Consider the following 17093-nt stretch of genomic DNA (forward strand, 5'->3'; position numbering starts at 1 on the left):
GTGCTAACTCCTTCCAGCCTTTGGAGTCTAAGACATATATGTTGGGCGGGGCTGTGACTCAGTGGTAGAGCACTTGCCTAGTGTGCACAAGTCCTAGGTTCCAAATCCAGCATTGCAAAAATAAAAACAAACAAAAAAACCAAAGACATGTATGCCTTTTATGTCCTTTGTTCCTTCTTTGTCAGGTAGCCCTGAACAGCTCTAAAACTACATAAATAATACGTAAGGATTTTATCTTCATGGTACCAACTTTTTGAGCAAACACTCAAAAGACTAGTACAAGAAAATTTACAGATTCCATCAGTCTGAGACATTTGAATGTGCTTTCATTTTCCTTTCCTATGTGTAGGAGTTTTAAAAAAATAGTAGTTGTATTACATATGCAAATGTTTTATTTTCACACGATGAAACATTTCCATTTCATTACTCAATTCCATGACTATTTTTCTATGATGACTGTATAACATCATAGTTTATTTTGTCCTTATCGTTGGACTTCTAAATTGCCTCTGGTTTCTCTCTGTTCTGTAGCATTGAGATGAATATCTTTATGGCAAAAACTTGTAATATTTAGAATTAGTTTCCTGGGTTGCAAAAAGGGAAGGTAACTGTGTATAAATGGTTCCCCTAATTCTCTTAACAGCTTGACTTCCCATCTAGAGTATAATAAAAACTAGTTCTAAAAGAAATTTGAAATAAAAGGACTTTAAATATTTTTTAAAAATATTTTCATTGGTTTGTGGAAATTGTGCTTTGTGATAATTGTGGGTATTAAACCCTTTTTTTTCTTTTTTAATAGGCTTATTATGCCCGTGATGCGCTGGCTAAAAACCTCTACAGCCGGTTATTTTCATGGTTGGTAAATAGAATCAACGAAAGCATTAAGGTACTCAGTCTTTATAAGCAAAGAAATCAGTTGTAATAAATGCTATTCACAGGATAAACATTAAGTTAGATAAAGTTTAGTTTTATAATCGAGATACTTGATTACTACTTAAAACAGTTATTCCTTAAAAAGAAGTAACCTGGCGTAACATTGAAATCTGCTAGGGATTTTGTTTATTTTGTCTTCCATGTATGTTTTATCTTACTGGTGAGTAGTCCAACAGTCTTCAAAGAGTTACTCAAAGTCAGAATCCCAGGTCCCAGTTATAGCTTATTTGCCGGCTAGCCCAGACTTGACTGAAAAGGTCACTTTACCTTTCTGGGTACTGATATGTTGTTCTTTTAAACAAGGGTATTGGACTAGGTAATTTTGAAGGGCCATACCTTTTGTCAGTTTTAGTTTTTTCTGTTTCTCTTTCTCTTTCTCTTTCTCTTTCTTTCTGTTTTTTTTTTTTTTTTTAATTTTTTTTTACTTTCTCTTCCTCCTTTTTTCTTCTTTTAATTAATATCACTAATGCCTCTTTAAAGTTGTCACCTTTTATTAAAATTTCTATACCTATATCCTGTACCTTTTTAAAAAACAACTAAATTACAATTATTCTTCAAGAAAAATAATTAGCATGTCATATATGTCATTTATAGTGTTATATTATACCTAAATTAACTTATTAATTTGAAACTTTTTTAAAGGCACAAACAAAAGTGAGAAAGAAGGTCATGGGGGTTTTGGACATTTATGGCTTTGAAATTTTTGAGGTAAGATTTTAACAATTTCTAGTAGTATCTTTATTAAGGTGGAACAGTTAGAAATGATATTTTATGAACAGCTTTTATAAGGAACTGACTTTGTGGATATAACAACATTTGGTGGTATGTGTATAAAGTGCTGAAGCTATCATTTGGAGACAAATCTGTTTAAACAGAATTTCTTATATTAGTACTTGACTTTTGAAGTTGCAAGTTTAAAATTCTTACATTGAGCTTCTAAGAAACAACAGGATCATTAAACCTGGGGCTATTCAATCTTTTATAGGTTGTATGGAAAGTGAGGCAGGTTAGTGTCATGACAAAAAGCCAGAAATGGGAGAGCTGGGTGGTGCCTGGTCTGGATAGGGCTGGTCACTTCAGCTCAGACTCAGAGAAAAGTTCAGATGAGATGATTTCCTTGAGTGTCATTCAGGTCTCATTGGGCTGTGATCTTACAATAAGGAATTCTGTAGAAGTCAAAATAATTTCTGCAGAAGTTCAGAATTAATTTTTTAAAAAATTCCATGCTTGCTACAAATTAAATATTTGAACATAACAAACTGAAATTTTCCTTTTGTTGACTTTGACATTGAGAAACACATTAGGGACCTATTAAAACATAATCACTCTTAGGAACAGTGTTTAATTTGATTTAAGGAAATGACAGGTAGATCAGGCTCCTTTCTCATTTCTCCCTGCTATAAGTAATGATTTCTGAATTCCTGTAAGTAACCAGGCCTTGCCCAGAATGACCACCCACAGAATTATGTGATCCAAAAAACTAGGGTGATAGAATCACACACACACACACAAAATCAGAGCGTCCCCTTCAGCTAACCCAGGCCTTTTTAGCAAATTCCTTTTCTGATAACATTCATGTTGATAAAGTACCTTCTCCCTAAGTCATGTTCCATGCTTAACAACTGGTTGTAAATACTTACCAAGGGCTGATTGTGTGTCAGCATTTCGGTAAGTGCTATGTGTATTGTCTCATTGAATTTTCAGAACAACCTCCTGAAGTAGCAGCTGCTAAATACCCATTTCACAGATGAGAACATAAGCCTGAAGGCCAAGCGACTCCCCTACAGGAAAGTGGCTACTAACTGACATACACAGGAACAACACCCCAGACCTCCTAATACTCCTAATATTTTCATTTATTATTTTCTTTTTACTAGGATTGAGACCATGGCATTTTCTTTACCTTTATCCCCAAACTCACAGGTTCCTCAGTATCTGGAAATAAGGAAAAAAATCAAGTGTTGTGATAAGTCTGTGACTCCCTGTGACTCTGCCCTCCCCATCACTTCCAGCTCCTGGCCAAGGTTGGGCGCTGTCCCAGATGAAGTGTGTGCTAGCACCTGCCCCCCGTAGAGTTCCCAGAACACAGCTCTTCAGCACAATGTCTGCTTGTACTGGTGCCTTTTATCAGAATCTGCAAAGAAAAGCTGCCAGTTCCGTAGTAAAAGGGAAGAATTTGAGGTTTATAAGTTAGAGGAGTTACTTGTGTGTACTCAGAAATCCCTCTGCCAAAATTAATCTTTGTAGCAAGACCTCAGGTTACTGTCACTTAAATGGCAGAATGTCAAAGTCATTGCTCATAGTTGGCAGGGAAAAAGATTTCTTAACTGGTATAGATTTGATCTAAATTTAAATGGTCTCATGAGCAGGGCAGATGGTAAGCAGAGATTTTACTAAAAAGTAGAAAAATATACAGTCAATATTGTTTGTAAAATTAAAGATACTCATTTTATTTTAATTTTGGTAGAAAAAATGATTTATTGATCTTAAGCAAGTGAGTAGGTGCTTATTAATGCCCTAACACATTACATGGAAACTTTTACAAATAGATAATAGGGTTATAATGGGGTCTCACTTTACTTCGTCTTCCATTGTGTCCTGACATCTCATTACCTATGGGAAAAAAAGACCTATTAGAACTCAGAGGAAACTGAGTTATACACCATGAGGAATTGGAGTCATTTCTCAAGGTTTTGTTGAATGCCTAATGAGGCCAGATACCAAATGGTAAATAAGACTAAGGTGCCTTGGCATCCTTGGAGCTTCCTGTCTTGGCCTTAAAACCGAAGGCCTGTTGCTCCCTGTGGACAAGTCCTATCGGGTAGTGAGATCTAATCAAGACACTAGGTTACTCTTTGAAAAGTGTTTGCTTATGAATCTAATCAAGAGAAATTGTATATCCTTGGGTAAAATATCCTTGAACTTAGCACTGGGTGAAATACCTTTGAGCAATTCAGAAATATTTTTTACTTATGGTTAATTCAAGTCTCTCTCTTAAGTGTCTTGATGAACTTGCCTTCCCTCTGCAAATGATGGTTTGTCATCATTTAGTGGTACTTCTTTCAGTACTACCAGTGACTTCAGTTAAGGAAAATGAGCACAGTATGTTTATAATTCTCTTCTTCCATTCCTCAGAAAGAATACTTTACTTGAGGAGTTCTCAAACTCAGCTGCATGCTGGAATTACCCCCGGGGGACTTTTGAAAATTCAGATGTCCAGGCTGTACCCAGGGCAATGATATCAGAATCTCTAGGGGTGGGGCCATGGCAACAGTATCTTTAAAGCTCCCGTGTGATTCTAGTGCACAGTCAAGGTTAAGACTAGTTGCTTTGGTAGACAGTGATCTCCAGAGAAAACTGTAAGTTCCAGACACATGTGATATTCTAACTGTCTGGCCTCTTTGCAAAATGCCCTGGTAAGACATCAGGCCTCACCCATTGTCTTGTCAATATCAAAATCAAATTTCTGCTTGTAATATACCTAAAACCAAGCAGGTTTACATTTTTACTATTTTTAAATGAAACTTTCAGCTGAGAGGGAATCCTGTCAATTATGTCAGTAGCAAATCTTCTGGTTGTCATAAAATCATCAAATGTTAATTTTTCCTTTTCATGTAACAAATGCTTTTTCTTTCCGCTCACCCACTCCCAGTACCTTGAGAGAATTAAGATTTGATTTTTTTATAATTAATTGTTCTCTCCATTTTTCTGTCTAAACCATCAAGATTAATCATCAGTCTTTTTAAAATAATTTAGTTGTAGATGGACATAATACCTTTATTTTATTTATTCATTTTTATGTGGTACTGAGAATCGAACCCAGTGCCTCACACATGCTAGACAAGTGCGCTACCACTGAGCCACATCCCCAGCCCTTAATTGTCAATCTTGATTTTTAGTAAACAAAATCTGTTCATTTTTTATTTTAAAATTTATACAAGAATGCCTCTGTATTTATAAGCCATTTATATTTCTCAATGTCTACAATTAATAATGTTGTGTTTGAATAAAGGTTAAAATACTTTTAAAAAAATTTATTGGGAGAAATTCAGAATAGAAATTTGATGGGTTGCTTTTAGATACTTTTGTCTGCTTTTTGATACTGAATTCTTCTTTTAACAAATTCTTAGCAGACATTCCCAGTTCACAACCTATGCTTTTCCTGAATTCTTAGCAATATTAGAACATATGGGAATGTGAGGAAATACATAACATTGAACAGTAGGAAGCCCAGCTATTTAAGAACTTAAATAAGTGCAACAGGCTAAAGGATGAGGGGTCAGAATATGAGAGAAGTATTCAGAATCTACACCAGTACACAAAGGAACAGTTCTATGTTTGCCACCCAAAATAAACTGATAGAGTATAAATCAAACCCTGCCTTTGTTCTTCAGCAAAAACTGACTATAAAAATTAGGAGTTCTACCTTTTAGAATACTCAGGGCATCATTTTAAAATTTGGACAGTAAAAGTCCAGAACAGTTTTTAATGTGTCTAATTCTGCCTCCAATAACCCCACTAATAGTTCCCATGGAAACATTTTTCAGCTGAGCTGGTGGAAACCTTTCATTCTCTTGGGTCCCAGTCTAAAGGGAAAAGGGAAACTGATACATTAAACCATGGGATGATGACACATGGATTTGGCTGCACAACATTCCGGTACCAGCTGCGTGAATAAGCTCTGCCTTGCTGGCTGCATGTGATCTGATGTCAGTTTAGAAAACAGATTTATGGAACGGTGATACTGAAAATAAGGTGACATGAACTAACGTTCATAGAAGAAAAGAACCTAGCCGTCAATTCTGGTAGAACATTGATCCAGCTTTCCAAAGGAAGAAAATTATAATCCACACAGTTAAGTTTGGATGTTCTTAAAACTGAAAAGATGGTCTTTGGTTTCTGGGAAATATTTATGGTTATCTCCATAAAAGAATGAATGTTATTCAAAAAATGATACTACATTCAAAAGTAAGTTGAGCATTCTAAATTGATTTGGCTCTTATTCTGAGTACTGGGTATTAAATTGGCAGGTAGTTCACTAGGAGAGTCAAATTGATCATGAGTATTCCATGGACAAAAGCAGGTGGCAATAACTGATTATTTTGCTTTTCATACAGTTGAGCAGTTTTATCCAGGCAGAATACTAGTTATTTTTAATTTATGTACTCCTTACCATCTTGCCCTCATATACCTCTTTGAAGTCCCCGTGTATAGTAAGATTGTGATAGGCTAAACATAATAATCATTCAAATAAAACAACCTAATACTTGGGTAAGAGACAGTAACCTAATGAGTCTGTCACATGATTACAGGACTTGTTTTCTAAATTGTTTAAGTTCTGTTTTTAGTCAATAATACCTTTGTTCTAGTGTTTCACCTTCATTTTTATCCTTCATGTGACAGAGAGCTTAGAGTTAAAGGAGACAAAATTTAAAGTAGATTTGAAAATGAAAGTGGGAACATAATGGGGAGTTGGGTGTGTTTTATTTTTATATATATAGTTACTCTTGCTATGGCTTTTAAAATTAAGACCTATTTTAAAATATTTAAGGAGTCACTATAGTATTTTATTTTATTTTTTTACTAATTTATTATATTTGAGTATATACCTGGGAAGAAAAATTTCACAAATTTAAAGGAAAGTTTTCTAAAACTTCAGCCACTCGTTCAAATTTATTATCAACCAAAAGAGAATATTTAATGTTAAATGTTTTTTCTTTTATATTTCGAGGATATATTTTAAGTTTACTCTCTTTAAAAAAAGCAGTTATTATTTTGGTACCTGTTTCTTAACAATGGATTGTAATTAAGTGCTTTATATTGTTCTTTAAAAATAGTGATATAATCGGAGACTGCCAAAGACTTTACACCAAATGAATTTTTGCTAGGACCAACAGCACATTTTATAGCATTATTGTAACCTGATTTCCCTAAATTATGTTATTACACTCAAAATCCTATAATTTTATATATTAATGAATCATTTGATTTACTATGCAGGACACTTCATGGTAGCTAACTATGGAACCCAATTTGACATGTTTTGTTCAAGATTTGACCTAAAATGAAAATGCTGAATTATAAAAAACATCAGTTAAATTTTTAATTCACAATACTTTTTGCTTGAATAAGTCATGGTCTTTTGAGTTTGACTGCTCACTGTTTCCAACACATGATATTCACCGCAAACTTCTTCCTCTGTGACCATTCCAAATAATGAGGGGACAGAGCTGCTCCTATATTTACCTCTTCCTTTTAATATTTATTGTTGCAAGTTTTTAAAAAAATATCTGTCTTGGGCTGGGATTGTAGCTCAGTGGTCGAGTGCTTGGCTAGCACGTGTGAGACACTGGGTTTGATCCCTAGCACCACATAAAAATAAATAAAATAAAGGTATTGTGTCCATCTACAACTAAAACATTAAAAAAAAAAAAAAAAAAAAAAAAAAACTCTGTCTTAAAGAATATGAGATACCCCAGGCGTGTTCTGTTGCCAAGGAGAATGTGCATATAGGCCAGTATTTTTTGATATTTTTTTGAAATCATTCCACGTGGAAGTTCATGATTGATACTTGGGAGTATAAACTAGTCATGAACTCTGCTGGGAGTATGATTTTCTTTTTCTTTGATGTTGAAAGGATGGACTTGTAGTCTAGAATTTTTTAAACAGAAACCCTAGAGTTTCAAATCTTGGTATATTATCTACTTCTAAATTTAGAAAGTGCTCTCTCCCCCAGTCTACAGGGTAAACACAGAGTGAAAAGCATAGAACCCTGGCAGCTTGGTCTTCCCTGTGTTCTCTGAAGCACTCTGTCAAGGATGGGGTTTGCTCTGAGTTTCACTCAAGGGATCATAAAATAAAATTTCCATAATATACTTGTTTGCACACATTTCTAAAAGTTTTAGTCTTATCTCTCAGTCTTTGTGGATAAATGTGGGTAAGACAATAGATAAAAATTCCATGCACGGAGCTTGGGTAGAAAACTGGAGAATAGAGATGAGTCATTGGCGAGGGTCAGCTCCTGCCCACTTCCTCCTTTCAAGACTTTGATTCATGAGACTGACGTGGGAGAGGTGTTGGCTACTCATATGGTTCTTGACAAACCAAAAAAAGTATCCAAATGTAAGCTGCTTCAGGGCCTTCCTATTCATGTGATGGCTTCTAGTCTCAACTTAGCTATTTTTTAAAGAGGCGGGGAAACCCATGTTAAAAAAGTTATGTTAATTTAACACCTATGTAAATGGAGAGATGTGTTGGACTTATATAAATTGGAGTTCTTTGGTTCAGAGGCTGACACTTGATTTTTTGCAGGTTATTCCTTGTTCTTTAAATTTTTGCAGATTATTTTTTAATCATGTGTGAAAAGTCCCATTTCCCCCCAAATTTGGACAGTGTCAACAATTGAAACTTAGAGATCCATGTATCTTTGACCTTCAGTTTAGGCAGTTGTTATTGCCCTGGCCATTTGGGAGTCTGGAGTTGTGTTTGTATTAGGTGCTCATTTCCACGAGGAAGTAAGTTAACTTCTGCATTGGTGATTGTGGAATCCTTTTTGTTTTGGGAATTTTTTTGTTGTTTGTTTGAGTGTTAGCAATAGCATAAGGTCAGACAGGCTTTTGTTCTTGTGCCGTCTCCAGGAGAATACTCTCTCCTTACCATCTAATTTTGCTTTAGGGAAGGCCTAGCAAGGTATACATAGGGATGGGTCTCAGGGGTTTGTGAAGTGCGGATACTTCTGCCTCTTGCTGAATCTCTTCAGTAATCAGTGATTTGCCAGCTGTTTCTGCCCCTGGCTCTTTCTTTAGATGCTTATGGGCCTTGGTTGCATATCATGCATTTCTTTTCCCTGATTGTTTAAAATTAGAAGCATTCTATTTTGAAGCTTTAAAGCTTCAGGCAATTTGTATGATTTATTATTTCAGACAAACTTTTTATCCTGAATAGATCTCCCCTAGCAGAACATACCTGAGACACCACATGTAGGTATGGTTGCCCTGTCTTTTGGATTGTTTGGACATGAGTCTTGATCTAAAAAGTTTTATACCCATCAAAAATAGTAGCCTGAGTGGTGAAAGCAGTTCTTTGCAACAATGAATAACTCTCAGTAAGTGCTTACTTTTAGAAGTCCATTGCTAATTAAGAACTGACTGCATTTTGTGTGATCTGTCCCTCTGCACCAGAATGCAGTAAGTATGAACCGTGTGCTGTGCCAGTCTGTCGCATGCTCCTGTGTTAATAGCCTTTTAGCTGTGTGAGTTTTGCAGTAAATGGTTGTTGATTAACTGTGTGGCAATAAAATACAGAATCTGTACAGGAGTTTTTAACAATTGATAGAAAATTGAATTTAGCTCTAACTTAATCCTTAAGTTGTGTTGTTAATTGTGAAGCTTTGCCTCTGTTCTCTAATCTTGTGTGCATTTCATGATCCCATTTTAAAAGTGTATGGCAGGCTCTTCGTAGCCACATAATGCACCTAAGGACACCAGTTGCTTTCTCCTTCCTTCTCTTCATTATTTGCCATTTAAAAATTTAGCATAATTATGTTGAAATAGCGTCTTTAGCACAGCCCTGCAAGTAACAGAGGATTTGCTCTGTGCATTTATTTTTCAAAATGAACCAAAGATCTGCTTGTATTAGCCATTAAAATTGTGTTTTTCATTTGCTATAGTGGCATTATGTCAGGACATATCTTAACCAAACTGAGAATGCTTAATTTTCTAATATAAAATGGCATTATGCTGGTTAAAATAATAAAAAGACTGACCTCAGTTTCTAATCAAAATTGTTAGCTCTGAGGTTTTATAAACTGTGTGAAAATGAGCATTGAAGAACAAATGTTTGTCCTTTAGTAAGAACCTTCAGGATTTTGAAAAAAAACAAACAAACTTTTATCCTTGACTAAATTTAGCATTAAGAAGATTAGTCAGTGATAGTGCTTTCACATGTGTCGTTTATGGTTTGGAGTCAAGCATTTCCTCAGATTGGGTCATCGCTGGTGACTAGAAATCCTTAGCTGACTTCCAGGAAAGAATGTGGTCACATGCCGCATCATAACTGTCATCTTAAAATTTGTTAGAGGTAGAAACAAAGTTGAATTTAAAAGATTGACTTTCAGAATATTCCATAACTTTACTGCTTTAGTCATTCATGGAGGGATGTGAAAGCCCCTTGGTCTGCAGTCTCAGTGAGCAGTGAGCTTCACAACCACCATTACACATGGACCTCCTTGTTCTTTAGACCACGACTGACTGCGTAGGTGGCCAGGTTTGCCTGGGATGGAGTCTTCCTGGCCCTTGTTCCCCTTGACACCATTTCTTGGCAAAGAGGAAAGAGAAGGGTGAAAATGAGAAGCTTTATTGTCAAAACCATCGCTTCCAGGAAGGTGTGGGTCTAGGTGAAATGTACTCCTTTAATAGATGCGTGTTTTGTGCCTTCAGTATGTTCAGCCATATGTTAAGCCCTGCCAATTGTTCCAAGTGATTTAGGAGTTTCTATTACAATAGAGAACCCTTAACCTGAAGGAGAAACTGCCAAGACTCAATGATGAAGTGTTGACCTTCTGAAAAGAGAGAGGTTGTTTCTTGCTAGGGAGCCGATTTCAGTATATTAATTCCCTTGGGTCTCTATTTGGTAGGTGCTTCATTCATTCACTCACTTATCTTGTCCACATTGAGTACTGGGAGGCACAGGGCAGGCCTGGGAATATAGTGAACAAGAGAGCCTGGTCAGCGCATGCCCTTGAGGAGTGTGCAGTCAAGAGGGACATGTCTGTGAAACATGTCAATGCACGTGTCCACATGCATACACACATGTTCATGCAACATGGTGCCGGAGGGATCTGACCCTGGGTGGTGGGGGAGGTGATGACAGGTCAACTCAGGAGAACTCTGCTGTGCTCTGAAGTCTCACCTGAGAATGGAAGATTGAGAAGTTGGTGATAGATCGTGACTCTTACTATCTTTACTGATCATCAGAAGGAATTTTTTTTTTTTAACCACGAGTGCTTCTCTGTCAACTAAAAAGCTTTGTTCTTCCAATGCTGCATCATTTGTATATACTTCATTCATTCACTTACTCATGAGCCATTACCCAGGTGCCTGCAGAGGGCAATGTCTGTCCTGGGAGCTTTGTGCTGGACCATGGTTAAGTCTGAAAGACAGTGTGTGGCATTTCTATGGATTGAGATGTCTGCATGTCATTGTTAGGGGGATCCAGTGGCGTGGTTTATAAGTCTTCTTCATTTTCTCCATACAGGACAACAGTTTTGAGCAGTTCATTATTAATTATTGTAATGAAAAGCTACAGCAAATCTTCATTGAGCTTACTCTTAAAGAAGAGCAGGAGGAGTACATACGGGAGGTAATATAGAAATGCTTCTTAAAAATATTATTCCTGTTTTATTCATAATTTAAATCCTGGATTCAGAAGACTGTCTAAAATAGAGACCATAGAATCAGTTTTATCAAAGTTTAATCATATTGTGTCTTTTAAAAATCTGTTTGGTATGACATCTGCACTAACTGGGATTTTCTTTGGTACTGTGCAGCTGGTGTCCAATATAATGCCTGGTACATAATAGGTGATCAATAAATATCCATCGATGGACTGTAGTCCCATTGTATTTCAGTGTAATGATGTGAAATAATAGCATATTAAGAAAAAAGTCAGGGATAAATGAACAAACTGTTGTGGTACATCCATACAGTGGACTGTTGCTGTGCATTAAAAAGAATGTCATCAATATATACAATAGTATGGATGACGCTCAAAAGCATTGTGCTAAGTGACAGACACCAGATTAGAAAAGGCTGTATCCTGGATGATTCCCTTTATAGTTATTTGAGAAAAGGCAAAGATATAGAGACCAATTGCCTGTAGAAGGTCCCAGAGTTGGTGACTGCAAACGGATTGAAGTCGTGGCGGGGTATGATGACAAAGGGACTGTGTAAGGGAATTTGAGAGACAGATGGTAGTGGTGGTCACATGACATTATGCATTTGCCAAAACTTTTGTAAACTGTATACCAGAAAAAGTCAGTATCACTCTAAGTAGATTTGAAAAGAGACTTTGCTTAATCTTAAATAACATTGATTTTCAAAATTTATAATAAAAGTAACATTTGTCAAGTAGTTACTATATACCAGTTATCAGATTAAGTGCTACATGTGGGTTATCTCGTTTAATATAATTTAACAATAACCAGAAGTAATGTTTGCAAAGCCCCTTTGTCTTTTTTTTTTTTTTTTTTTTTTTTTGGTGGTGGTGCTGCTGGGGATCAGCAAAGTCCTTTCATCTTTAATTCTCTAACACATATTTGCTCTCCACACTTAAATTTTTTAAAGTGCCGTTTTCCCCAAGTATGCAATTATTTCTTTCAAAAAATAAAAGGAAAGAATTATTTTATTGTATTTATATTTTATTTATTTTATTTCCTTTTATTAACATTTTAGCAATATCATTACTAAAATTGCCTATTTTTCTTCATTTTTTATAGTGTTGTTTTAAGCAATTAAGGACTGAATTCTTGTTTTTTAATCTCTCAATATGGATTCTTCTAATGTGATTGTTAATCCTGTGACTTAGTAAAACTCTCCGTTTACTCTTAAACTCAATTAGAAATATTTCATCTTTGTTTTAGAATGATTATTATACTTTAGAAATGTTTCATACTTGTCCGGCACCTTTGGGTAACATAAATATCTTAAAAGCAAGATTCATGTTCTTCCTGTCTTCTCATCATAAAGAGGATACCCAAACTTTGATGTGTATCTTAAAAACAGTTTGTACAGATTGTCTAAAACACTTCTTGGAGTATATAGGAAGATTCCCTAACCTCCTTTATCAATTACATTTCTTCGCCTTAGAAGAAAAATAAATGTTTACACTTAGGGATACAGTATAAGCAGACAAAGTGATTGTACTTGGCCTTGCTGACTGGGCTTTTTAGCTAGTGGTTGAGCCAGTGCATAGGTTTTCGTGTCTTTCCATATGTTGAAAATACTTTGTCTTAGCATTGGGCTTTTTGTACACTAGAAATAGTTAACTGCCCTACTGCTTGGATTGACTCTAAAGTTAATTTTTTCTTTGTGATGACAAATAAAGATCAGAAAAGTCTAGGCCTTAGATTCCTGGGATCAAGTTCTGCCTTATTTCCTTATAAACATTGTAAATATACACAAAGTAATATTGACCCAATGGCCTGTCCATTGGGCCCAGAGCCAGTGAAGTGCATGGGAAATGGCCACAGATGGGAGAGTGGAATGGGAGGCGGGCTCGGAACAGGTCAAGGGCATCCGCTGCAATCAGATTTTGTGGCTGGTGGACTGCTACTCTAAGTAGGTTTTAAAAGGGAACCAGAAGATGATGTTTGCAGCACCAATTCTATAAAGAAAATAAATTCAGAGAGAAAGAGAAATGTGGTTAGATGGGTGAAGTTTTCTTTCTGGATGGTTTCGTGGCATCATCATGCAGACTTGATTTTGTTGTTTTTTCTTTCAGGACATAGAATGGACTCACATTGACTACTTCAATAATGCTATCATTTGTGACCTAATAGAAAATGTGAGTACTTTTCTAAAGAAATTTATGGTAATATAATTCACTATATAGAAATGGCCTCGCTGCCTCGGATGTTAAGCATCTGTGTTTTCACTATTTTACACTTTTCTTTAAGGAGCTACAGTGTTCTGGAGGCTTTACTGTAGTCCTCAGAGATCACTCACAGTTTGTGAATACATAAATGGGCAGCTGGACATTTTGGTACTTAGCCAGAATCCCCCATGCTGATCCTATTGCCATATCAAAATCCTTTCATGACCTTCAGAGGTCAGACCCCTAAGTGCACCATCCTTTCTTGTGCGATTGGAAACCAAATATAATCCATGGTTCCTGGGAACTTGAGTACTGATCAGAGAAGGTTCAGAGCAGTCTACTTCATTTCTAAAACTCTAGTAACCTCCTATTATACTGTTCCAGTTAAGATAAAGACAAAAAAGGGACACCCTCTAGAGCTGAATTAAGTGGGATGCCAGAAGTGGCTCAGGTATAGACCTAACATCAATTCAGAGAATGTATACAAGAGGGTAATGCATGTGTGACTGCAGGTGGCTGAGGACCCTGGGATTTTTCAGGTGACCCAAGTATGTGTGCAAATAAGAAAAGGCTTCAAGTGTGAAAAAGTATTGGATAATTTTTAGAAAACTTTCTGAACCCAAGACATTTGTCTTAAAATCATGTTCTATGGTTTATTATAAATGGATTAATTGTAGGAAGACCTGTTTCTATGTGAAAACAGGAAACTCTTTTGTTCGTGATTACTAATACCCTGGAATTTGATAAAGTGATTTAGACAATATGTGCCCTTGTCCCACAGTCTTTGTAGCTGTCAGGGCAGGTTAATGTTGTGTTTCAGGAATGCTATCACAGGCTCTGAAGGTACAGCAAACCGTTTCTATCCTCTTTAGTAAGTCCTTTTTGAAATTATGTGATCAGCTAGTTTTTCCAACAGCATTCAAGATATTCTTGAAAGCTGCATCTTGGATTAAATTAATTAAAATAATGACTACTTTTCAATAAAATATAAACTTTGTTTTTAAATATCTGACCAGTGTTGGAATGAGAACACCAATAATTCACATAAAGAATTTAAAACTTTAGCCTAAAATCTAGACAATCAGTAGATTTCCTGAAATTTTTTCCTGGTAAATTGTGTGACCAATGTAATTTGGTAATTTTCAAAATTCCTAAGTAACATTGTTTTTTCCCCATAGACAGTGCACTGATTCTTTCCTTTCAGGAAAGGGGAAAGAAAAGTAATACGCTTAACTTAGATCATCTCAGCCCAAAATCCCCTTGCATATATGATTGAAGAAACTCATGTTCATTTAAGAGCCTGGGTACATAAGGGAAGTGCTTCCTTCCAGAGCCATTAAACAATAATGTTTATTCTGGGGATGTTATGAACACACTTGATTCCTGAGAGTCCACACTTCCCCTGGGTTTTGTGTGGAATGAATACATGCTGGTCACAGGATGTCATGGCCTTGTGAGGAAAAGGGGAGGGGGGGGGTTGATGGTCAGTGAAGTGGATTGTTTTTGGAATTAAGACTTATGGACCTAGAGGGGCAATTCAAGGAACAGCATCCTATATTTAGCAAAATAGATTTGCTAACTCCTGATTCGGTTTAACACTGACTTCTCTTGAAGTAAATATGATCATAGGGTCTGAATACACAAGGAAATTGTCACTCATGTTTAATATCCATTTAGAAATTTTATATGGAATAAGAATTTTATTCTAAAAGATAGTCTTAAAAATAGCTTAATTCCAATGATCATTAAAAGCAGAATTCCAAATCACAGCATTTTATTTTGAACGTGAACAACTTGGAAACATGAAATTAATTCTTAAGGCGTGAATCTAATGATGGCTTTAGGAGGCTGCTTTGTGATTTGTGACATGATATGGAGACTGCATTGTCACATTTGTTCCTGACTTTCTGACTTGTTTTTGAATCTTGGTGGTCTAATGAATTTCAGTTCTACTGAGGTGGCAGAGGTGACTCCCAGGCCCTGTTCTGTGGGGGGAGGGAGACACTAATACAGACACTTCCACCCACACACACCTGGGACACAGGGGAAAGAGCTGACTTCTATGGATTGTGTTGGTTGTTTTTATTCTCTGCTGTTTTGTTGTAACTGAACAGAATTTTTTTTGTGACTCAGTTGATTGTGTTTGATAGTGTAATTAGGAATAATTATTAAAACAATACAGTGAGGAAGGAAGGAAACATTTTTGTTTCCTTTCTCCCAGAACACAAATGGAATCCTGGCCATGCTAGATGAAGAGTGCCTGAGGCCCGGCACAGTCACTGATGAGACCTTCTTAGAAAAGCTGAACCAAGTATGTGCCACCCACCAGCACTTTGAGAGCAGGATGAGCAAGTGCTCCCGGTTCCTCAATGACACGTCTCTGCCGCACAGCTGCTTCAGAATCCAGCATTACGCTGGCAAGGTATGGGGGCTGGGGAGACCCACCAGGCCTGCAGAGCGTTCCCACAGGAAGAGCGCACCACAGAGAGGGGTGTTCTGGACACTGTTTACTTCTGGGGATAAATCGACCTGCAATCCGATGATTCATGTTCAACAGAAATTGGATCTGGTCCGTGTAGAATAAAATCCTGCTAATACAGTGAACTGAAAGTAAAGTCAGTGGACTTAATGAACAGTTTGAACATATATTTATAATCAACTTCATTATTTTCAAATGTTAAACTTTCCAAAAAAAAAAAAAAAAAACTACTAATAAAGGAGATTAATCAGTAAAAATTAGAAATCACTGAAGACTTAGAGTAAGTTTAAAAGCACAAGCCACTTAGCAAAAATAATGAATTCTTAGATTGAGATTTTGAAACAGCACTGCAAAACTTATCTGCCTTTTAAAAAAGCACTTATTTACTTGGTTAATATTGAGGGAATTAATTGTATGTCATCAAATCCTTAAAGATAATGTTAAAAACACTTGATAGTAGGCTAATTTTTAGAATCCTAAAAATTGGATTATTGATTATAGATTATAAAATATTATTGATTAGAGCTAATGTCTTCCTTATTATAATTAAGATTTTATACTTTAAAAGGGAAAAACCTGGGCTGGGGAGATAACTCAGCTGGTAGAGTGCTTGCCTCACAAGTACAAGGCCCTGAGTTTGATCCCCAGTGCCGCGAAAAAATAAAAAATAAAAATAAAATAAATAAAAGGGAAAAACTTTAATTATGTGTTTAATAAAAATTGGATAAATATAGTACCTGAACTATTTCATTTCAACTTTGGTACTTTATTTTTTTCATTAACCTATGTTATTAAAAGATACATTTCTGATCAGTTTCTCTGTTGCTTAAGTGTGTCTCTGAAAATATTAGTTATTTCTGTTTTCCCTGTCTGTTTTTTAAACAGACTAGAATTGGCATATGTGAACCAAAAAATAAAAGTAAACCTCAAAATATGTTAAAACACCAAAAAAAAAAGTAAAATCCTTTGAAAATGTTATGATAACACTCATGGAGTTAATTCTTGCAAATCTTGAGGGGTAGTAGAATTTATTTTGATCTCTTCTGGGATGAAATGGAATTTAAACTTGGAGGCAAACTTGCATGGGTTT

General features: G+C 35.9%; 1 protein-coding gene across 4 annotated transcripts in view; it reads left to right on the forward strand.

Annotated features, from left to right (window-relative positions):
* Myo1b (myosin IB) overlaps positions 1-17093 on the forward strand; it is a 179262-nt gene that overhangs the window by 129201 nt on the left and 32968 nt on the right. For all 4 annotated transcript variants that reach the window (XM_047543729.1, XM_047543731.1, XM_047543732.1 and 1 more), the window contains exons 12-16: positions 800-886; positions 1576-1641; positions 11188-11292; positions 13432-13494; positions 15746-15946. In XM_047543729.1, coding sequence (XP_047399685.1) covers positions 800-886; positions 1576-1641; positions 11188-11292; positions 13432-13494; positions 15746-15946 — 522 coding nt within the window. The remainder of the gene's footprint in view (positions 1-799; positions 887-1575; positions 1642-11187; positions 11293-13431; positions 13495-15745; positions 15947-17093) is intronic.

Source organism: Sciurus carolinensis, chromosome 3 (genome assembly GCF_902686445.1).
Source record: "Sciurus carolinensis chromosome 3, mSciCar1.2, whole genome shotgun sequence".
Taxonomy (NCBI): domain Eukaryota; kingdom Metazoa; phylum Chordata; class Mammalia; order Rodentia; family Sciuridae; genus Sciurus; species Sciurus carolinensis.